Source organism: Panulirus ornatus, chromosome 1, assembly GCF_036320965.1.
Source record: "Panulirus ornatus isolate Po-2019 chromosome 1, ASM3632096v1, whole genome shotgun sequence".
Taxonomy (NCBI): Eukaryota; Metazoa; Arthropoda; class Malacostraca; order Decapoda; family Palinuridae; genus Panulirus; species Panulirus ornatus.
The window spans coordinates 73,398,101-73,422,336 of record NC_092224.1 but is presented as its reverse complement, the minus strand read 5'-3'; the positions used below and the strand labels follow the sequence as shown (position 1 = coordinate 73,422,336).

Genomic DNA, 24,236 nt, shown 5'->3' with positions numbered 1-24,236 from the left:
TTTAAGGTATTGACTCATGTTACAGGTAACATGAGGGATTAATGCTTGGTATTTAACTGCATTGAGTATAAGCCTTTATCACCAGTTTCTTGTTGATTAATTATATGATAAAGGTTATTTCTTTATGCTTGAGTTTGCATTAACTAGCATTGCCACCATGTTATGCAAAATGAAAACATGCCATATTTAGCTAGACTAGAGTTTTCTTGGTGTATTTTCTGTCACAGCAGCTTTAGCAAGCCATTGATATGTAAACATCATTGTGATGTTTCATTAGGCTTTGTGGATATCTTCTCAGGAGCATCTATCACCAGTATGGGAACTACATTACATTTTTATAATTTTTCTGTTCTGTTCCAGAACTGGTGCAGAAAGTGATTGCAAGCTGTATCATTCAATTTCCATTTCTTATTCTCTTCTAAAAACATTCATTTTATAGCTTGATATTTGAATTGTTGTCAGGTATTCAGATGCACAGTGGATTTGTAGTTTCCCAAAGTGAGGATGCAGAGAGGTCACTTTGCTATTTACTATAAGCTACTAGTAATGATGAAGTGAACTTTTATGAGCTATGCCAAAATTATACTTATTGTATTTAGTAATGATCATGCATTATTTACATTATATTTACTTGTAATGATCCTGAGTTGTGTAAATGTATTCTTCCTATGGAATTTTATAGTACCTAAAATGTAGATTTTTCAAAAACCCATTGCCAAATGATCAAGAGTGCTATTGCAGAGTTTTCACCAAACATATACTGGTATGCTATGAAATGTCTAACTTCAAAGATCAAAACATATTTCCAAGAATAGCTGCAAAAGTATGACTTTTCCTGTTTTTTGAGAAAAGTTGTTTGTACAGTATGGAATGAGGATATATATGTAAAGAATGGAGATGGCACTGGGTATTTTATGCTTGGGGAATGTACAGGCAAGGAGGAAGAAAGATAAGAGTACACTGAAGAATGTAGGTAGAGAAATGGAAAATAGAAGCATTTTAATGGGCTTGGGAGTGTGTGGGTTTGGAGTATGAATTAAGTCAAAGATGGGAGTCATCAAAAGGTAGAAATTGATTACCATTTCTTTATGAGCTTATCATCATTTGATCCTTTTTCACATTTATTTTTCCAGCCAGCAGGGTTGGGATCTCAGTTTTGCTAAAGTGATAACAGTAAAAGGTGCATGCTTAAATGCACTTAAACCACTCCATGTAACTTAGTGGAATAAGTGGTAGTAGACTGATAGACATATAGATAGATTGTGATGCAATCCTTACCACCTAAACCAACTTCCATCATTAGATACAATCTGAATTTCAAGAATTCAAATACTCTTTAAACCAGACTGTAGCTCAACTTCGAAGTAAGCATTGCTATTATTGATTAGGGGATGATGATAATATGCTTTAAAAGTGAATAAAGTAACCTCAGAGAGGTTAGTGGTATCATGCAATATGTGTGAGAGCACATATTGCTCTCCACATAATGAAATGTATGTTAAAGACTGTTAGCGATTGGTAATTAGCATTGGTAGGATATTGAAAATGGTAGTTATGTGAGAGCAGTGACTGATTTTAGTGTAACAAAAGGCTGAGTGGATACAGTGTTTATTTTTGTGCTCAGATATTATAGTATTAGGAATTAATATGAAAATTGTAGGGTTATTAGTTTCTTAGATAAAGTAAGTAAAGCTTATGGTAGGAAAGTAACAGAGAATCAAGAAGACTTGGAGTGAGGAAATGTAAGATTTTTCAAGGAGGTTTGATTTACTGTGTGGACCTGGTTTCTGCCATAGGAAATGTTAGAAATATAATATGCATTATTTATTTTATTAGTTTGTAATTCCCACTCACCTTTCTCACTTTACCTAGGTTGTCTCTGGAACAAACTAATTGAGTTTTCCAAGAAAAAGTCTTGCTTGGCTCCTTCATCTTTTCCTTTCTTTAAGAGAATTACAGTATAGGTGGGCAAGACTTCTAACCCTATTGTCCAACCATACTTAGTTGCCTTCCATCATATACAGAAGATAACTGGGTGTTATTCTTTCTTCCCAACCCCAAGGAATATTTGAACATTATGTAGATGTTGATTTATTAAATATTGGAAGCAAGGTAAGGATATATCTGCAAGGACTGAGAAGATTTGGACTGTATAAGTGTGAATTAACTAAGGTAGATTTATGTAGGTTGTTACTCTTTAGACCAGGCAGATTTCTTGGAAAACATATGGTAAAGTTGTGGATATGTTGAATAGCTCATGATATGAAGGGAACTTGATAGACTTGATAAAGGTTTCTGCTGAGTTTACCTTGGCAAAGTAAGGATAAAGGCAGAGTGCCATATGGTTCAGATTATGAAAATACAGGAAGTATATGTCTGAATACAATTTTCGCTTCCTATCATGTACACCATTTCCCACAACTATTGTATTCCCCAAACTTAAGCTTGGACTATCTTCACACCTGCTCATAAAGCATTATGAAATGGATTAGTTTGGGTGTAACTTGAATGAATCAGGTAGCACATTCCTACAGGGGGAAAATAGAATATGTTAAAATAGATAGGTTTGCTTCTGCTAGTACGTTGAGGGGGATATCAAGAGGCAAGAAAGTTTGAAAACAAGATGGGTAGAAGAATGAATAAAGCATAAATATTTGAAGTATGATATGAAGTTTCAGAATTTATAGCAGACCATTAATGATATTTTTGTTAGTTAATATCTTGTTATTAAGTCTGTAAGGGTTCAAAGAAGAGGAGTGGAAAAGCTAATAGTTAGAAGAGGTTGATCAAATGTATTATGTTGACATACCTGTTTTAATGGATAACACAGTAGAACTTCAGGATGAACTTAAGAAATGAGGAGGAACATTGAAGTAGAATGTTACTGTTGCTGTTAATGGAAGCAGGTTGCTGGTATTTGTAAAAAGAGAATAATTTTTAAGAAACATGATTGAATAAAGAGGTGATGGACAAGGGTTCAGAATTTCAAATATTTCTGGATGAATTAACAGAATCTGACTTGAAGGATATATCTCTCTAAGGCTAGAAAGTTGTAAGTGTGCTTTGGAAAGTGCTCAAGGAAAAGAATCTGAATGGATTTGTAATGCATTTCTTGTTGTGGTACACTTTATTCTAATGAATGGAAGTAAAATTTGGAGCCAAAATAACTATTATTGTTGGAATGCAGGTAGTGGCATTTTTCAGAAATTTTGGATGTGAAGTAAAAGTAGAAGGCAACGTTAAAAATTGAGATTTGAATAAAAGATGAACTTGTTGACATTAGTGGACCAAATAATGAATATGAGAGAGACATCTAAAGGAATGTTTTTAAGCAAGATGAGGAGAAGAGATAGGGAAACCAGGGGTGAGGTGAAAGTATAATGTGAGGGAATATTCAGGCATGAGAGGTAGATGGGTAAGGGTCAGGGTGTATGAAGGACTTTCTGCATGAGCCACTCTGCTGGTTGGTTGAAAACAGTGGATATGATAGTATTGCTGTATGGTTGTATGTATCACCTAATATTTTACCCACATACTGTTCTTGGTTTCCTGAAAAATATGAGGAACTTAGAAAGACTATCTTCAGAAATCCTTGTTGGTGATCACAGTGAAAAAGCTCATAATAGTTGATCTTGTCATTATCTTTGAAAAACCAGAGATGCAACCAGGTTTAAAATATTCTTTGATACAGGGCATGGTGCATGCCCTTATTATATGTATATAGTCTTTGATAGTAACCTTCAGATTATAGAATCATGGAAGTAGAATTGTATAATAAAAAGGTTGGATTGTCAAATAATCCATACTAGTGCTAATTTTCTTTAAAATTATCACATCACTGAGGTATTACTGCTCACCTCTCTGTTGCAATATTACCTTTTCTGTAAATGGAAATTTTGTATTAAGAGTTTATTTGAGCTTGAATATTATACCGAGATTCCTTATAGGAATGTTTATACATTCTAGCCTGGTTAGTATATTCAGTAAGTACCTCCCAATCCAAAGTTTCAACTCATCTTTCATGTATGATGTTGAATATGTATTATAATTGTGCAATCTTGGTGTGTGTGTGACATATCTTGGTTGTCTTGGTGTTGAGAGGTCCTGAATGTAGCCGTAGTTTTGATGACTATAAAGAATTGTCCTTCAGATGGGCAAGTTCCTGGTAGCAGCTCTGGTGTGGTGGTTAGGGTCTCACAGTGAGAAGTTCAGTGAAGCTGTCCATGCCACCTGATTAGTCTGCCACATTATTAGTTTTAAGTATTGGACTGTTTTATGTCCTGTAAAACACTGGCTCTGTTTCTGAGCAGATTATGGAATCCACTTCTCTGTTTTAGGAGGGACTATAGTACACCTGACAAAGATTGAATATTGATAAAAGTGTTTTTATCTGTGTGTTTTCAACATTTCTTTATCTAGAATATAAAGACTTGCCATGAAGTTGAATGCTTTACTGTGTAAAAACTGATATTATTGATAATGAAAAGAGAATTAGCAGAGCTGATCACAAGAAGAAATAATGGTTTAAGTCTTAAATCAAGGGCCTGCATTAAAATTTATTGCCATTTAGAACTTGTGCTTGAGTTACTGACTTCATGATTTGCCCAAAAGCCAGGAGTGGAGAATGCTGTTCAATTTTTAATGGTCCATCGAACTTACACTTTCTTCATATTCACCTTGATGCAAGTTAGAGTGCTTCTTCCTCCAAGAGCATGAAGAATGCGCATGCCCCACATAACTTTTTGTGTAGTTATGTAGATTGGGCCAGCAACTATGATACCTGAGCCTTAGCACAAGCAAATGATCATGGGTAAACCCTACCCCATTTCTGAAATTATCTGTATGTTAAGATGTTTCAGTCTTAATATTTTTTTTTTCAGTCATGAAGCTTTTAGATAATAAAAATCAAATTTGCATCTTCATACATGGGGTTACAAAGATTGACCTTGGACTGTTTTCATGTGTTGAATATCAAGTAAATTTCTCTTTACCTTTTAAGGTCTTGCTTGTGATAGTTGATGACATTTTAGCTGGAGATTTTTCACATATTGTCAAAATTTAGATTTTTTTTCCAGGAAGACAAGTTATTTTTATTTTGACTTTTGTAGTGACCAGGCAAAATTGCATTACTGTGATGCAGTTTGATTTCCATAATAATGATGCATTTGTATTTCATTTCACCTGTTTCTCTTCTTGTGATTTTACCCTCAGTATCAAACATTCTAATATGAATAGTAAAGTATTCTATAACTTCAAGTGGAGACCATTAAAAAACTTGCTATGTTGACCAGTTGGTAGTACTTCATGGTGGCAGGATGGCTATCTCCCTGATGTTAGCATGTTGCACATGTATTATTACGATTATATTAATCAATATTGTCATGTATTTTGCCCATCAATAAATAACTCATGTCAATTATAAAGTATTCGTCTTTCCATTCCCTCCTTACAAGAATATGGAAGGGGTAGATAACACTAAAGGAGATTGTGTAACAAAATGCAAATACTTGTAGGTGGAGGGCAGGATAGCAAGAAGGGAGCAGGAAAAAATGTCACATTAGTTTCTCAAGAGAAATGTAATTCATTGTTGAAGAATACATCTTTGGATGAAGAAAAGAGGCATGTGGGTAGACAAAAAGCTCTGAAAATGAGGATATGATCAAAGAGCACCCATCAAGACTTTGCCACATAATAGCTATTATGCAGTGTGCACAGTTTTTAACAGTGTCAAAAAGGTTTATCTACTTATTCCTTGTAAGTTTTTGTTTCTCTTAGCAATACATTAATTCACTGCCTGCTGATATCCCATTTATGGGACATGCTGCATTTGGGAGTTCACTGCAAATATCCAACATGTGGGATCTCATTTTTAAAAAGTTTGTGATGGTCATAGGTGCATTGATTATTCAGAATTCACTTAATTGCATCTCAAAAAGTACTTCCATATGTTTTTTTTTATTTTTATTTTGCTTTGTCGCTGTCTCCCGCATTTGTGAGGTAGCGCAAGGAAACAGAAGAAAGAAATGGCCCAACCCACCCCCATACACATGTATATACACACATGTCCACACACGCAAACCTACACACTCATACATCTCAATGTACACATATATATACACACACAGACACATACATATATACCCATGCACACAATTCACACTGCCTGCCTTTATTCATTCCCATCGCCACCTCGCCACACATGGAATACCATCCCCCTACCCCTCATGTGTGCGAGGTATAGCTAGGAAAAGATAACAAAGGCCCCATTCGTTCACACTCAGTCTCCAGCTGTCATGCAATAATGCCCGAAACCACAGCTCCCTTTCCACATCCAGGCCCCACACAACTTTCCATGGTTTACCCCAGACGCTTCACATGCCCTGATTCAATCCACTGGCAGCACACCAACCCCGGTATACCACATCGATCCAACTCACTCCATTCCCCGCCCGCCCCCCACCCTCCTGCATGTTCAGGCCCCAATCACTCAAAATCCCCCTCACTCCATCCTTCCACTTCCAATTTGGTCTCCCACTTCTCCTCGTTCCCTCCACCTCCGACACATACATCCCCCCGGTCAATCTTTCCTCACTCACTCTCTCCATGTGCCCAAACCACTTCAAAACACCCTCTTCTGCTCTCTCAACCATGCTCCCCCTATTTCCACACATCTCTCCCACCCTCACATTACTTACTCGATCAAACCACCCCACACCACACATTGTCCTCGAACATCTCACTTCCAGCACAACTCCATCCATAGCCCACGCCTCGCAACCACACAACATTGTTGGAACCACTATTCCTTCAAACATACCCATTTTTGCTTTCCGAGATAATGTTCTCGACTTCCACACATTCTTCAATGCTCCCAGGATTTTCGCCCCCTCCCCCACCCTATGATTCACCTCCGCTTCCATGGTTCCATCCGCCGCCAGATCCACTCCCAGACATATAAAACACTTCACTTCCTCCAGTCTTTCTCCATTCAAACCCACCTCCCAATTGACTTGACCCTCAACCCTACTGTACCCAATAACCTTGCTCTTATTCACATCTACTCCCAACTTTCCTCTATCACACACTTCACCAAACTCAGTCACCAGCTTCTGCAGCCTCTCACTTGAATATATATATATATATATATATATATATATATATATATATATATATATATATATATATATATATTATTTTTTTTTTTTATTATACTTTGTCGCTGTCTCCCGCGTTTGTGAGGTAGCGCAAGGAAACAGACGAAAGAAATGGCCCAACCCCCCCCCCCCCATACACATGTATATACATACGTCCACACACGCAAATATACATACCTACACAGCTTTCCATGGTTTACCCAAGACGCTTCACATGCCTTGATTCCATCCACTGACAGCACGTCAACCCCGGTATACCACATCGATCCAATTCACTCTATTCCTTGCCCTCCTTTCACCCTCCTGCATGTTCAGGCCCCGATCACACAAAATCTTTTTCACTCATCTATCCACCTCCAATTTGGTCTCCCTCTTCTCCTCGTTCCCTCCACCTCTGACACATATATCCTCTTGGTCAATCTTTCCTCACTCATTCTCTCCATGTGCCCAAACCATTTCAAAACACCCTCTTCTGCTCTCTCAACCACGCTCTTTTTATTTCCACACATCTCTCTTACCCTTACTTTACTTACTCGATCAAACCACCTCACACCACACTTTGTCCTCAAACATCTCATTTCCAGCACATCCATCCTCCTGCGCACAACTCTATCCATAGCCCACGCCTCGCAACCATACAACATTGTTGGAACCACTATTCCTTCAAACATAGCCATTTTTGCTTTCCGAGATAATGTTCTCGACTTCCACACATTCTTCAAGGCTCCCAGAATTTTCACCCCCTCCCCCACCCTATGATCCACTTCCGCTTCCATGGTTCCATCCGCTGCCAGATCCACTCCCAGATATCTAAAACACTTCACTTCCTCCAGTTTTTCTCCATTCAAACTCACCTCCCAATTGACTTGACCCTCAACCCTACTGTACCTAATAACCTTGCTCTTATTCACATTTACTCTTAACTTTCTTCTTTCACACACTTTACCAAACTCAGTCACCAGCTTCTGCAGTTTCTCATATGAATCAGCCACCAGCGCTGTATCATCAGCGAACAACAACTGACTCACTTCCCAAGCTCTCTCATCCCCAACAGACTTCATACTTGCCCCTCGCGTGTCGTAGAAAGCGACTAGAGGGGATGGGAGCGGGGGGCCAGAAATCCTCCCCTCCTTGTATTTTTTAACTTTCTAAAATGGGAATTTTTTGCTTTGTCGCTGTCTCCCGCGTTTGCGAGGTAGCGCAAGGAAACAGACGAAAGAAATGGTCCAACCCACCGCTATACACATGTATATACATACGTCCACAAACGCAAATATACATACCTACACAGCTTTCCATGGTTTACCCCAGACGCTTCACATGCCCTGATTCAATCCACTGACAGCACGTCAACCCCGGTATACCACATCGATCCAATTCACTCTATTCCTTGCCCTCCTTTTACCCTCCTGCATGTTCAGGCCCTGATCACACAAAATCTTTTTCACTCCATCTTTTCACCTCCAATTTGGTCTCCCACTTCTCCTCATTCCCTCCACCTCCGACACATATATCCTCTTGGTCAATCTTTCCTCACTCATTCTCTCCATGTGCCCAAACCATTTCAAAACACCCTCTTCTGCTCTCTCAACCATGCTCTTTTTATTTCCACACATCTCTCTTACCCTTACATTGCTTACTTGATTAAACCACCTCACACCACATATTGTCCTCAAACATCTCATTTCCAGCACATCCACCCTCCTGCGCACAACTCTATCCATAGCCCATGCTTCGCAACCATACAACATTGTTGGAACCACTATTCCTTCAAACATACCCATTTTTGCTTTCTGAGATAATGTTCTCGACTTCCACACATTCTTCAAGGCTCCCAGAATTTTCACCCCCTCCCCCACCCTATGATTCACTTCCGCTTCCATGGTTCCATCCACTGCCAAATCCACTCCCAGATATCTGAAACACTTTACTTCCTCCAGTTTTTCTCCATTCAAACTTACCTCCCAATTGACTTGACCCTCAACCCTACTGTACCTAATAACCTTGCTCTTATTCACACTTTCTACTTTCACACACTTTACCAAACTCAGTCACCAGCTCCTGCAGTTTCTCACCTGAATCAGCCACCAGCACTGTATCATCAGCGAACAACAGCTGACTCACTTCCCAAGCTCTCTCATCCATAACAGACTGCATACTTGCCCCTCTTTCCAAAACTCTTGCATGCACCTCCCTAACAACCCTATCCATAAACAAATTTAACAACCATGGAGACATCACACACCCCTGCCACAAACCTACATTCACTGAGAACCAATCACTTTCCTCTCTTCCTACACGCACACATGCCTTACATCCTCAATAAAAACTTTTCACTGCATCTAACAACTTGCCTCCCACACCATATATTCTTAATACCTTCCACAGAGCATCTCTATCAACTCTGTCATATGCCTTCTCCAGATCCATAAGTGCTACATACAAATCCATTTGCTTTTCTGAGTATTTCCCACATACATTCTTCAAAGCAAACACCTGATCCACACATCCTCTACCACTTCTGAAACCACACTGCTCTTCCCCAATCTGATGCTCTGTACATGCCTTCACCCTCTCAATCAATACCCTCCCATATAATTTACCAGGAATACTCAACAAACTTATACCTCTGTAATTTGAGCACTCACTCTTATCCCCTTTGCCTTTATACAGTGGCACTATGGAAGCATTCCGCCAATCCTCAAGCACCTCACCATGAATCATACATACATTAAATAACCTTACCAACCAGTCAACAATACAGTCACCCCCTTTTTTTAATAAATTCCACTGCAATACCATCCAAACCCACTGCCTTGCCGGCTTTCATCTTCCGCAAAGCTTTTATTACCTCTTCTCTGTTTACCAAATCATTTTCCCTAACCCTCTCACTTTGCACACCACCTCGACCAAAACACCCTTTATCTGCCACTCTATCATCAAACACATTCAACAAACCTTCAAAATACCCACTCCATCTCCTTCTCACATCACCACTACTTGTTATCACCTCCCCATTAGCCCCCTTCACTCATGTTCCCATTTGCTCCCTTGTCTTACGCACTTTATTTACCTCCTTCCAGAACATCTTTTTATTCTCCCTAAGATTTAATGATACTCTCTCACCCCAACTCTCATTTGCTCTCTTTTTCACCTCTTGCACCTTTCTCTTGACCTCCTGCCTCTTTCTTTTATACATCTCCCACTCATTTGCATTTTTCCCTGCAAAAACTGTCCAAATGCCTCTTTCTTCTCTTTTACTAATAATCTTACTTCTTCATCCCACCACTCAGTACCCTTTCTAATCAACCCACCTCCCTCACTTCTCATGCCACAAGCATCTTTTGTGCAAGCCATCACTGCTTCCCTAAATACATCCCATTCTTCCCCCACTCCCCTTACCTCCTTTGTTCTCACCTTTTTCCATTCTGTACTCAGTCTCTCCTGGTGCTTCCTCACACAAGTCTCCTTCCCAAGCTCACTTACTCTCACCACTCTCTTCACCCCAACATTCTCTCTTCTTTTCTGAAAACCCCTACAAATCTTCACCTTCACCTCCAGAAGATAATGATCAGACATCCCTCCAGTTGCACCTCTCAGCACATTAACATCCAAAAGTCTCTCTCGTGCACCTATCAATTAACAAGTAATCCAATAACGCTACTTACGTACGTATACTTAAGTATATCTTGCTTTTTAAACCAGGTATTCCCAATCACCAGACCTTTTTCAGCACAAATCTTCACCATTTCCATTTACAGTACTGAACACCCCATGTATACCAATTATTCCCTCAACTGCCACATTACTCACCTTTGCATTCAAATCACCCATCACTATAATCCGGTCTCGTGCATCAAAACCACCAACACACTCATTCAGCTGCTCCCAAAACACTTGCCTCTCATGATCTTTCTTCTCATGCCCAGGTGCATATGCACCAATAATCACCCATCTCTCTCCATCAACTTTCAGTTTTACCCATATCAATCTAGAATTTACTTTCTTACACTCTATCACATACTCCCACCACTCCTGTTTTAGGAGTAGTGCTACTCCTTCCCTTGCTCTTGTCCTCTCACTAATCCCTGACTTTACTCCCTAGACATTCCCAAACCACTCTTCCCCTTTACCCTTAAGCTTCGTTTCACTCAGAGCCAAAACATCCAGATTCCTTTCCTCAAACATACTACCTATCTCTCCTTTTTTCTCATCTTGGTTAAATCCACACACATTTAGACACCCCAATCTGAGCCTTCGAGGAGGATAAGCACTCCCCGCGTGACTCCTTCTTCTGTTTCCCCTTTTAGAAAGTTAAAATATTATTATTATTTTTATCATTTTGCTTTGTCGCTGTCTCCCGCATTAGTGAGGTAGCGCAAGGAAACAGACGAAAGAATGGCCCAACCCACCCACATACACATGTATATACATACATGTCCATACCCACAAATATACATACCTATACATCTCAGTGTATACATATATATACACATACAGACTTATACAGATGTACACATGTACATAATTCATACTGTCTGCCTTTATTCATTCCCATCGCCAGCCCACCACACGAAATAAGAACCCCCTCCCCCCTCATGTGCGTGAGGTAGCACTAAGAAAAGACAACAAAGGCCACTTTCGTTCACAATCAGTCTCTAGCCGTCATTTAATAATGCACCGAAACCACAGCTCCCTTTCCACATGCAGGCCCCACAGAACTTTCCGTGGTTTACCCCAGATGCTTCACATGCCCTGCTTCAATCCACTGACAGCACGTCTACCCCGGTACACCACATCGTTCCAATTCACTCTATTCCTTGCACGCCTTTCACCCTCCTGCATGTTCAGGCCCCGATCACTCAAAATCTTTTTCACTCCCTCTTTCCACCTCCAATTTGGTCTCCCACTTCTCCTCATTCCCTCCACCTCTGACACATATATCCTCTCAGTCAATCTTTCCTCACTCATTCTCTCCATGTGACCAATACATTTCAAAACACCCTCTTCTGCTCTCTCAACCACACTCTTTTTATTACCACATATCTATCTTACAAGGTGGAAGTCGAGAACATTATCTCGGAAAGCAAAAATGGGTATGTTTGAAGGAATAGTGGTTCCAACAATGTTGTATGGTTGCGAGGCGTGGGCTATGGATAGAGATGTGCGCAGGAGGATGGATGTGCTGGAAATGAGATGTTTGAGGAAAATGTGTGGTGTGAGGTGGTTTGATCGAGTAAGTAACGTAAGGGTAAGAGAGATGTGTGGAAATAAAAAGAGCGTGGTTGAGAGAGCAGAAGAGGGTGTTTTGAAATGGTTTGGGCACATGGAGAGAATGAGTGAGGAAAGATTGACCAAGAGGATATATGTGTCGGAGGTGGAGGGAACGAGGAGAAGAGGGAGACCAAATTGGAGGTGGAAAGATGGAGTGAAAAAGATTTTGTGTGATCGGGGCCTGAACATGCAGGAGGGTGAAAGGAGGGCAAGGAATAGAGTGAATTGGAGCGATGTGGTATACAGGGGTTGACGTGCTGTCAGTGGATTGAATCAAGGCATGTGAAGCATCTGGGGTAAACCATGGAAAGCTGTGTAGGTATGTATATTTGCGTGTGTGGACGTGTGTATGTACATGTGTATGGGGGGGGGGGGGGGCATTTCTTTCGTCTGTTTCCTTGCGCTACCTCACAAACGCGGGAGACAGCGACAAAGTATAAAAAAAAAAAAAATCTATCTTACCCTATTATTATTTACTCGATCAAACCACCTCACACCACATATTGTCCTCAAACATCTCATTTCCAGCACATTCACCCTCCTCCGCACAACTCTGTCTATAGCCCATGACTCCGCACAACTCTATCTATAGCCCACGACTCGCAACCATATAACATTGTTGGAACTGCTATTCCTTCAAACATACCCATTTTTGCTTTCCAAGATGATATTATCGACTTCCACACATTCTTCAACGCTCCCAGAAATTTTGCCCCCTTCCCCACCCTATGATTCACTTCCACTTCCATGGCTCCATCCGCTGCCAAATCCACTCACAGATATCTAAAACACTTCACTTCCTCCAGTTTTTCTCCATTCAAACTTACCCCCCAATTGACATGTCCCTCAACCCTACTGTACCTAATAACCTTGCTCTTATTCACATTTACTCTCAGCTTTTTTCTTTCACACACTTTACCAAACTCAGTCACCAGCTTCTGCAGTTTCTCACATGAATCAGCCACCAGCGCTGTATCATCAGCGAACAACAACTGACTCACTTCCCAAGCTCTCTCACCCACAACAGACTGCACGCTTGCCTCTCTTTCCAAAACTCTTGCATTCACCGCCCTAACAAGGTTATGATCCTGATGGCAGCCATCCCCGTGTACCGAAAGAGTGTGCCTCTGAACTGGCACCTGTGCTTGCTCGTCTGTTCCGTTTCTGTTTAAAAACCTAAACTTTTCCTTTTTGGAAACATGCATTGATACATCCCATCCCTATGAAGGGTGACTCTTCTGACCCCTCTAACTATCGTCCTATTACTATGACATCTGTCATATCCAAAGTCTTTGAATCCCTCCTCAACACCCATATCATTAAACACCTCGAAAATCAGTCTCCTCTCAGATCACCAGTATGGCTTGCGTAAGGCGAGATCCACTAGTGATATCTTTTCATACCTTACTAATGTCTGGTCATCATCCCTTAAAGATTTTTGGGAGTCAATGTGTAGTTGCTCTTGCCATATCTAAGGCTTTTGTCAGGGTGTGGCATCGAGGTTTCATCTCTAAGCTCCCCTTTTTAACTTCTCTCCCTCACTTTGCTCCTTCATATCTAAGCTTCCTCTCTGCCCGATCTATCTCGTGGTTGTAGATGGATCAGCCTCCACCCCCCCCCCCTCCTTTTCTCCATTAACAGAGGTGCCCCTCAAGGTTCTGTCCTGTTCCCTACACTTTTTCTCCTTAACGATTTCCTCTCCTACACAGATAATCCAGTGCACTCACGTGCTGACGACTCAACACTGCATTCATCCACATTCTTCAATTCTGCTCCCTATTCTCTCACTCGATCTGCATTTCGTCTTGACACAGCATCCTCAATAAAGTCGAATAAGATATCTCAGTGGAGTAGACAAAATCTCAAGTTTAATGCCTCCAAGACCCACTTACTGCCTATCTCTATTGAAAAGTCCTCACAGCTCTCATATCTCTTTTGACGGTCCTGTAATTCCACCTCATGACGCAATGAACATGGTATCACTGTATCATCCCCTCCTGGAAACCCCACATTAAAGGAATAGTTGCGTTTGCCTCTGAGAGACTGGATGTCCATTTTAGATGTCGAAAGTTCCCTTCCGAACAGTTGCTCCATTTATACACGGGATTGGTTCGTTCTTGTACGGAGTACTGCTGACACATTTGGAGTGGTTCTGGCTCTGCATCCTTACTTGACAGAGTTGAGTCGAAAGCGGTTTGCCTTATAAAGAATCCGAGGCTAACTTCCAAACTTGACCCCCTTGCCTAGCGCCGCAGTGTGGGTTCACTTTCCCTATTCTATAGGTATTACTTTGTTTTTCGCTCCCGAGAGCTGGCTGCCTGTGTGCCCACACCACTAGCTAGACCACGCAATACTTGGCAACCTGCTGCGTCCCATGATTATTGTGTGGCATCAGCAACTCAAGGGTGAACCGTTTTGATACCTGCTTCTTTCCCAAAACACACCGAAGCTTTGGAACTCTCTACCTTCTCATGTCTTTCCCAATTACTATGATCTGGCACATTTCAAAAGACAAGTTTTTAACTTTCTCAAAGCTCAGCAAATACTTTCCCTTGTCTTTTGGCTATCTCACTTAAAGAAGCACAAAGAGATATTAAAGAATGTCCAGTGGAGGGCAACGGATCCACCGGATTCAGGTGAGCTAAGTTACCGGGGAAGGTTACAGGTTTGAAATTTCTCACTTCGGAAGAGATGAGATTGAGGGTTGACCTGATCACAAACTTTTTAGTTTTTAAAACGGAACGTTGAAATGACAGTGAACACTTCTTCAAGTGACGTATGGGTAGAGCAAGCAGAGGACATAACATGAAATTAAGCAATACATTTATTAAAAAAGAAAAGTTGTAAAGAAGTATAGTTTGAGAGTGGTGGATGAACGGAGGAGATTGACTGAGGACATGGTTAACTCAGACAACATAAATAGATTTAAGAAGGATGACAGTAGACAATGCTCAAGAGATGGCGCCCCACGAATGTAACGCTCCCGCCCAGTACAGTACGAATACGTAATTACACACACTGTCGATGCAAAAGCAAGACTTCTTACACTGCCTGACACACTCTGTGGATGTGATGACAAGATTGCTCACACCGCCTGACACATTCTGTGGGGATTCAGCAACATAATTCAGGTAAAGTTGTTCTGTGTTCATTCACGATGTAACCGCATCACATGAAATGCCGGCATCTGGCACCTCAGCAACGAGGGGTTCACTATGTGGCCAGTCTCGCAGATGTATGACTGACGGCGTCATTGGTAGGTGTGAGAGAAATGGCTGTCACATGACCAAAATGATGTCTGAAATAAGGGAGAGCTTGCATCACCCCACTAGATTACCTAAATAGATTTCAAAGTTGGTCTGATACATGGTTGATGAAACTCAGCCCGAATGAATGTAAAGTAATAATGATGGGTAACAGTGAAAGACCCCAGTATGAATATCATCCAGCAGAACATAAGCTGTGAGAGGCAGATCTTGGGAGAATAATTACATCAAGTGTCTGCTGGGAAATATCAGAAATGCACCAAGTTCACGTACAAAGAAGTACTTAGCAAGACGGTCATATCTTACATTAGACCAAAACTAGAATGTGCTGAGGTTTGGTCACCACGTTAAACTAGCCACGTATTGAAGCAAAACTAGCCAATTTAGAAGGTTCAGAGGAAGGCAAGAAAGAGTAGAGTTCTAAATTTACCTCTTAGGAAGAGAAAAGCGTGAGGTGTGATCTAATCACAACCTTGAAGTTTTAGAAGATATTAACGATGCATACAGTCAACAATTTACGAAAGATGAAGGGATATAAGAGAGAGGACATACCATGAAATTTGGCAAGAAACTTATTAAAAAGAAATGAAAAATGTATTAGTAGTATAAGAATGCTGGATGAATGGAAAAAAAAGTAATGAGGAAATATACAAAAAATTTACGTTTGAAAATAATCTATCAATGTCCAAGAGATGTGGCATAGTTGTGATCCCCCCCCCACCTTAATAACAAAACTAGGTACGTACATAATATGAACTAACTTATGCTGGCAGAGGAAATAAAGAAGAGACATGATTATCAATTTCAAATTTCTGTCTCAAACTGAAACTTAATACGGAACATTTCGTCGAAATTAACAAATGATGATCAATACGGTGACATACACAAGAAATAGGTTTGCGAAGTCGCATACCTACATACTGGATTAATAGAAAAGTATAAATGAAATTATGTATTCATATGATATAATGAATTGAGGAAAAATTAAGATGGTAAACAAAAATATACAACAGTCAGTAGCAGTGTCCCTCTAAGGCAAGCTGTAATTGGTGTGGGACTCTTATCACAAGAATGACGACGTGGTTACCATACGATGCTTCCTACACTTTACAGGGAACTCCTAGACCCACCTAATTTGCAGCCACAATACACGTACCAAATACTGTGGATGACCTCAAAAGTTGCGCACTTCTTCCCTTGAAGGCAGCTAAATCGTCACTCGATGATGACGCGATAGAAAATTGGAAGTAATCAATCAACTTGTTTGGTTACAAATAACAAGTCTTTCCGCCGCTCTCCATCAGGCGGGAGTATTTCTATTCTTAAATGGACATTTTACTGGGGAAAAGGAAGGTTTTAGGCAGAGGAAGGTATGGTGGAGAAACGGAAGATAGTCGCAGTGTACAGGTGTATGGTGATTTTAACAAAGCTTCCGTAGAGTCTTATTATGTACCGCCTTAAGTTTCATTTCAGCATGCCTGATTTGGGGGTCAGGTGTGTGGGTACTTGGGGAGTAAGGCAATGTGAGGAAAACTATAAGCTCTACCAGGTGTAATTTCTCCCTTTCTGGCGGTTCCCATAATGCGTCCAAACAAGCCAGTTACTTTAACTCGCGTGAATCTTTTGTTAATATTCTGCAATTAACCCTTAAAATGTTAATGATAGCTCGTCATCGACTACACAGCAGCAGGAGCACGTTGGGGTCTCCGTCATCGCCCTCCTCCTGCATCAGCAGTATCACAGGAACTTGCCATCGCACTTTTCTTCTGCAGTACAATCACAGGACCTCAGCAACACAGCTTACAACACCTTCACTCTGCAGCACAGCTACGGGACCTCTACAACGCCATCTCCCTGCAATACAGCGACATGATCTCAACATCTCCCCTCTGCAGCACATCCAGAGTGCCTTGGCAACGCCTACTTCCTTCTGCTGCTTAGCCACGGGAACTTTATAGAGCCTTCTTTCTTATGCAACTCAGCCACAGGATCTCTATAGCTTCCCTTCCTTTCTGCAACACAGCCACAGAATCCTGCAACGATTCCACCTTTCTGTAGCACAGATACCTTCACATCAAACAACGATTTGCAATTCCTGTAGCAATACCACATCTTTTTGCTTATTCCTGCACCAGCCGGAGCAGCTATCAGAAATGGACACTGTCACAAAAGTGGAGGAAAATGGACTTTGTTCCATAAAAGGGAAAGGGCTTTATTCGACAGAAATTAGATGCATTTCCCCCTTACCTGTAAGTAGAACATTGTTGTGCAACCCATTTTTGCTGTGCACACTATCCCCATCATCATTGCGAAAGAAGCTAAACAATTACACCTAAAAAGTTGCAACAGGGTCCCACGTGTGTGGAAGCTACCGTCAGTGTACAAATACATAATTTCACGTACGCACATAGGAACGTCATAAGACAAACAAGGTTGCCAATTCACATGAATATTCGATACCTTCTCAAGTATGTTTAACGAGAATATATCATTAATTTAGTTGTCTCCTTTAAGTCAACATGAAAGTCGTACAATATGTTGCAAATGTGAATGATAAGCGCTACTTATAATATTTACTTACAATTGAAAGAAATCTAAGATATTTCGAAGTCTAAAAGATATTTATAGATTTTCGTATACATAATTTTTAAGTTTACAGATATTCATTTACGTATTGGTGTAGTTTTTGTCATCTTTGATATTTTTCATAAGTTAACAAAGAGTGTCGGGTGGTGAAGGTCTTGTCTGGCAGTGTAAACATGGCAGTCCCAAGTCAACTTGTCAGGGATAAGTTTCCCAATATAGATGAAGAAATCTTCCAATATGTTGAAGGTAATTTGATATTCAGGTGTAGTAATGACAAAGAATAACTAGGTAGAGTGTTCTTAGTTTTATAGATAGCTGTTTTACGTTGAGCAAAAACAGTTTTAGATCCTTAGCACCGGGTGTGTACGAAAATTTTATTAAAAAAAATCTGTAATGACGACTGTGTTTAGGAACTAGTTTTCATTAGTTCTGTGTTATCATTTAGACCCAAACTTAGTTCCTGGGAATGACTTGGGTAAAAGCTTAATGCCATTACACTTCCCTGTATCTGCAATTTCTGTTGTAAATGATCGTTAGGGGAATAAGACGAAATCTTATCGCAGTGACCCCACCTCTGGAGCATGTGTCATCCTTGTAGTTTGCCAAATAAGAGAGGTATCTTGACGTAGAAGTGGCAGTTGTTAACGTTATTACTCCACTGGAATGGAATTCTGATGGGAACTTTGTGAATGCAGAGCTGTTGCCTGTCATGATAGTCGTCCAGTGCTCTAGTTTAGTTAGTTTGAAACTGTCACCTCTCATGTTCTTTGTTCTGCACTTAAAGAACTTTGAGGAGTCATCTCCCCATCTTAAATCATCTGCTGGCCCACAGCTGTGCACCTGTCTTCACATGTCACGTTTCCTGTCACTGAGACTAGCTCTTAGTTTTTCTGTGCTGCACTTACTTAAGTAGCTTTATATCTTTAACTAGAAATGGTGACCATCATTGGACTGCAAATTCCTTGATATATCTAACTAGGGTCTAGTGCACTTCATTATAGATCATTTTTTGTTAATTTCCAATTCAGAAGGCTCAGTGTGCCTCTGTATTGGACTTTTCATCCCTCTGTGCCATATTAGTGCTGGAGAATATGATGTTGGTATTAAAGGTGTTGTTCAGTGTATCCAGTCCTGCCAATTGTTTGTCCAGTTTGATTTTGGAAGAATATATGCTACTGGTCGTTACAGTCTCCTTTGTCCAACTCTTCCATGTTATCACAGCTCTCAGTGCTAATGTTTCTTTTCCTCTAGATTGTGGAATTTGTCATGCCAGAATATAGTTTAAGGCTGTCTCCTTGTTCCTACACAATGTGTTGGATCTCTTTATAGTTTGATCATATCACGTATGTATCTTATGATAACCATGGATTATTTCATAGATTTCTTATCACATGTACCCTAAGGTTTTTATTTCCTTCAGAATTCATAAATACTTTCCCCTTGTCTCTTCTTTTTCCCTTTCACGATCCTCTGTATTTTTCATTTAAGGCCTGGCACTGATATGGACTTTTGTCCATGACTGGAGCCTCCAATGTAAAAAAAAAAAAAAAGAAAAGGTAATCTGTGTCTTAGGCTGGGAATTTCCAGGTTCCCTAGTCTTTTTAGATATATTGTCTTTCGTCCCTGGGAGTTTTCTGGTGAGACTGCAACTGCACTTTTCAAGGACTATACTTGGTGATATACCAGGTGAAGTGATTGAGTGTCTAGCTGTTGGATTTGGCCGTTGGTTGACCAAGCTGTTGAAAGCCACAGCCCATAGGTACTAATACTCGAGACTGTGCTTAAGAGATCTAAGTACATTCTTACCAGTGATTTGTGTAAGCTGCATGAAAGTAAATCAGGGAACTGAAATGTTCTGATTATGCCCATTATTGGGCTGGCTTTTTATTTTTGCAAAGATGTGTTATGATATAAACTTTTCATTGTTAACCCCTTGCTATATCTTTTTTTCTGATGTCACAGTTTGTATATCATTCAGATGATTCTCATACTTTCTCTGTCTTTTGTACTTTCCCAGTATGCATGTACCTGCATTTTTGAGGTGAAACTTTTAAGAGCCACTTTTCATCCCATTTCTCCTTTGGTAGGCCCCCCTACAGTTTTTTTTAGTTAGCTATCATATTGGAAATTTTGCTGCACATTATGAATTAAAAAGATGTGTTAATTGAACTGTTCTGCAAGGTCATTTGCATGTATAACAAGGACTAGGGTTCCAGAACTGAACTCAGTGGGATACCTAAGTTATATCCTCACCGCTTAGCATTTGTCTCATTCACTCGTTATTGTCCATTTCTTTAGATAAGTAGTCCATTTCAACTCCTGGCCTTCTTTTGCATATACTGATAGTTCACCTAGAAGCCTGTGATGTGTCACCTTATATTTTTTATAAAGTCAAGGTGAATGCAGTCTGTAGCCATAACCTTATCTAAAGTTTTTGTCCAAATGTCCAGGACTGTTAATAGCTGTTTGGTAGTACATGTTTCATTAGAGACTCATTTTGCTTGGCGTATATGTATGAATATATAAACACTCATACAAGCACATATACATGCATATACATATACACTTACACATACATATACACACATACACAGACATATCCATATATGCACATGTACATATTCATACTAGCTTGCCTCATCCATTCATTCATTCATTGTTGGAACTATTATTCCTTCAAACATACCCATTTCTGCTTTCCAAGATAATGTTTTCTCCTTCCACATATTCTTCATCACTCCCAAGAGGTATGGTTGAGAAAGCAGAAGAGGGTGTGTTGAAATGGTTTGGACATATGGAGAGAATGAGTGAGGAAATATTGACAAAGGATATATGTGTCAGAGGTGAAGGGAACAAGAAGCAGACCATATTGGAGGTGGAAGGATGCAGTGAAAAACATTTTGAGCGATTGGGGCCTGAACATACAAAAGGATGAGAGGCTTGGAAGGAATAGAGTGAATTGGAACAATGTGGTATACCAGGGTTGACATCCTGTCAGTGGACTGAACCAGGGCATGTGAAGCTGTGGTTTCAGTGCATTATACATGACAGCTAAAAACTGAGTGAACAAATGTGGCCTTTTTTGTCTGTTTCCTGACACTATCTCGCTCAAGCAGGGGGTAGCAATGCTATTTCCTTTGTGGCGGGGAAGCAACAGGATGGTTGAAGGCAAGCAAGTGTAAATATGTACATGTGTGTATGTTGATATGTATGTGTATGTATATGTGCGAGTATGGGCGTTTGTGTATATATATATATGTGTGTGTATATGAGTGGATGGGCCATTCTTTGTCTGTTTCCTGGCACTACCTCGTTGACGTGGGAAACAGCAATTAAATATAATAGTAAAATGATAATTATGTTTATATATTTTATATTTATTATACTTTGTCACTGTCTCCTGTGTTAGCGAGGTAGCGCCAGGAAACAGACAAAAGAATAGCCCAACCCACCCACATACACGTATATACATACATGTCCACACTCGCACATATACATACCTATACATTTCAATGTATACATATATATATATACATGCACAGACATATACATATATACACATGTACATAATTCATACTTGCTGCCTTTATTTATTCATTCTCATTGCCACCCCGCCACACATAAAATGACACCCCCCTCCCCCCACATGCGCGTAAGGTAGCGCTAGGAAAAGACAACAAAGGCCACATTCGTTCATACTCAGTCTCTAGCTGTCATGTTTAATTTGTTTATGCATGGCGTTGTTAGGGAGGTGAATGCAAGAGTTTTGGAAAGAGGGGCAATTATGCAGACTGTTGTGGATGAGAGAGCTTGGGAAGTGAGTCAGTTGTTGTTCACTGATGATACAGCGCTGGTGGCTGATTTGTGTGTGAAACTGCAGAAGCTGGTGACTGAGTTTGGTAAAGTGTATGAAAGAAGAAAGCTGAGAGTAAATGTGAATAAGAGCAAGGTTATTAGGTACAATAGGGTTGAGGGACAAGTCAATTGGGAGGTAAGTCTGAATGGAGAAAAACTGGAGGAAGTGAAGTGTTTTAGATGTCTGGGAGTGGATTTGGCAGCGGATGGAACCATGGAAGCGGAGGTGAATCATAGGGTGGGGGAGGGGGCGAAAGTTCTGGGAGCGTTAAAGAGTGTGTGGAAGTCGAGAACATTATCTCGGAAGCCAAGAATGTTATCTTGGAAAGCAAAATTGGGTATGTTTGAAGGAATAGTGGTTCCAACAATGTTATATGGTTGCGAGGCGTGGGCTGTAGATAGAGTTGCGTGGAGGAGAATGGATGTGCTGGAAATGAGGTGTTTGAGGACAATATGTGGTGTGAGGTGGTTTGATCGAGTAAGTAATGAAAGGGTAAGAGAGATATGTGGTAATAAAAAGAGTGTTGTTGAGAGAGCAGAAGAGGGTGTTTTGAAATGGTTTGATCACATGGAGAGGATGAGTGAGGAAAGCTTAACAAAGAGGACATATGTGTCAGAGGTGGAGGGAATGAGGAGAAGTGGGAGACCAAATTGGAGGTGGAAAGATAGAGTGAAAAAGATTTTGAGTGATCGGGGCCTGAACATGCAGGAGGGTGAAAGGCGGGCAAGGAATAGAGTGAATTGGATCGATGTGGTATACCGGGGTTAACGTGCTGTCAGTGGATTGAATCAGGGCATGTGAAGCGTCTGGAGTAAACCATGGAAAGTTGTGTGGGGCCTGGATGTGGAAAGGGAGCTGTGGTTTCGGGCATTATTGCATGACAGCTAGAGACTGAGTGTGAACGAATGGGGCCTTTGTTGTCTTTTCCTAGCGGTACCTCGCACACATGAGGGGGAGGGGGATGGTATTCCATGTGTGGGAGGTGGCGATGGGAATGAATAAAGACAGACAGTGTGAATTGTTTGCATGGGTATATATGTATGTGCCTGTGTGTGTATATATATGTGTACATTGAGATGTATAGGTATGTATATTTGTGTGTGTGGACATGTATGTATATACGTGTGTGGGGGTGGGTTGGGCCATTTCTTCCGTCTGTTTCCTTGCGCTACCTCGCAAACGCGGGAGACAGCGACAAAGTAAAATAGATATATGATAAATAAAATATATATATTAAGAATATATGGTGTGGGAGGCAAGTTGTTAGAAGCAGCGTAAAGTTTTTATCGAGGATGGAAGGCATGTGTACGTGTAGGAAAGTGATTGGTTCTCAGTGAATGTAGGTTTGCAGCAGGGGTGTGTGATGTCTCCATGGTTGTTTAATTTGTTTATGGATGGGGTTGTTAGGGAGGTGAAGTGCAAGAGTTTTGTTAAGAGGGGCAAGTATGCAGTCTGTTGTGGATGAGAGAGCTTGGGAAGTGAGTCAGTTGTTGTTCGCTGATGATACAGCGCTGGTGGCTGATGCATGTGAAAAACTGCAGAAGCTGGTGACTGAGTTTGGTAAAGTGTGTGAAAGAAGAAAGCTGAGGGTAAATGTGAATAAGAGCAAGGTTATTAGGTACAATAGGGTTGAGGGTGAAGTCAATTGGGAGGTAAGTTTGAATGGAGAAAAACTGGAGGAAGTAAAGTGTCTTAGATATCTGGGAGTGGATTTGGCAGTGGATGGAACCATGGAAGTGGAAGTGAATCATAGGGTAGGGGAGGGGGCAAAAGTTCTGGGAGCGTTAAAGAATGTGTGGAAGTCGAGAACATTATCTCGGAAAGCAAAAGTGGGGATGTTTGGGCCATTTTTTTGTCTGTCTCCTTGCGCTACCTCGCTAATGCAGGAGACAGCGACAAGGAAGCAGATGAAAGAAATGGCTCAACCTGCCCACATACACATGTATGTACATACACATGTATGTACATACACGTCCACACACACAAATATACATACATATACATCTCAACGTATACATATATATATACACACACAGACATATACATATATACACATGTACATAATTCATAGTCTGCCTTTATTCATTCCCATCGCCACCC

At 40.6% G+C, this 24,236-nt stretch overlaps 1 protein-coding gene across 1 annotated transcript in view; it reads left to right on the top strand.

The window, feature by feature from the left end:
• The first annotated feature begins 18,406 nt into the window (after window positions 1-18,406).
• The window catches only part of LOC139749614 (ATP-binding cassette sub-family F member 3), a 97,495-nt gene continuing 91,665 nt past the window's right edge, over window positions 18,407-24,236 (top strand). The window contains exon 1 of the mRNA XM_071663750.1: window positions 18,407-18,526. Coding sequence (XP_071519851.1) covers window positions 18,454-18,526 — 73 coding nt within the window. The 5' untranslated portion in view covers window positions 18,407-18,453. The remainder of the gene's footprint in view (window positions 18,527-24,236) is intronic.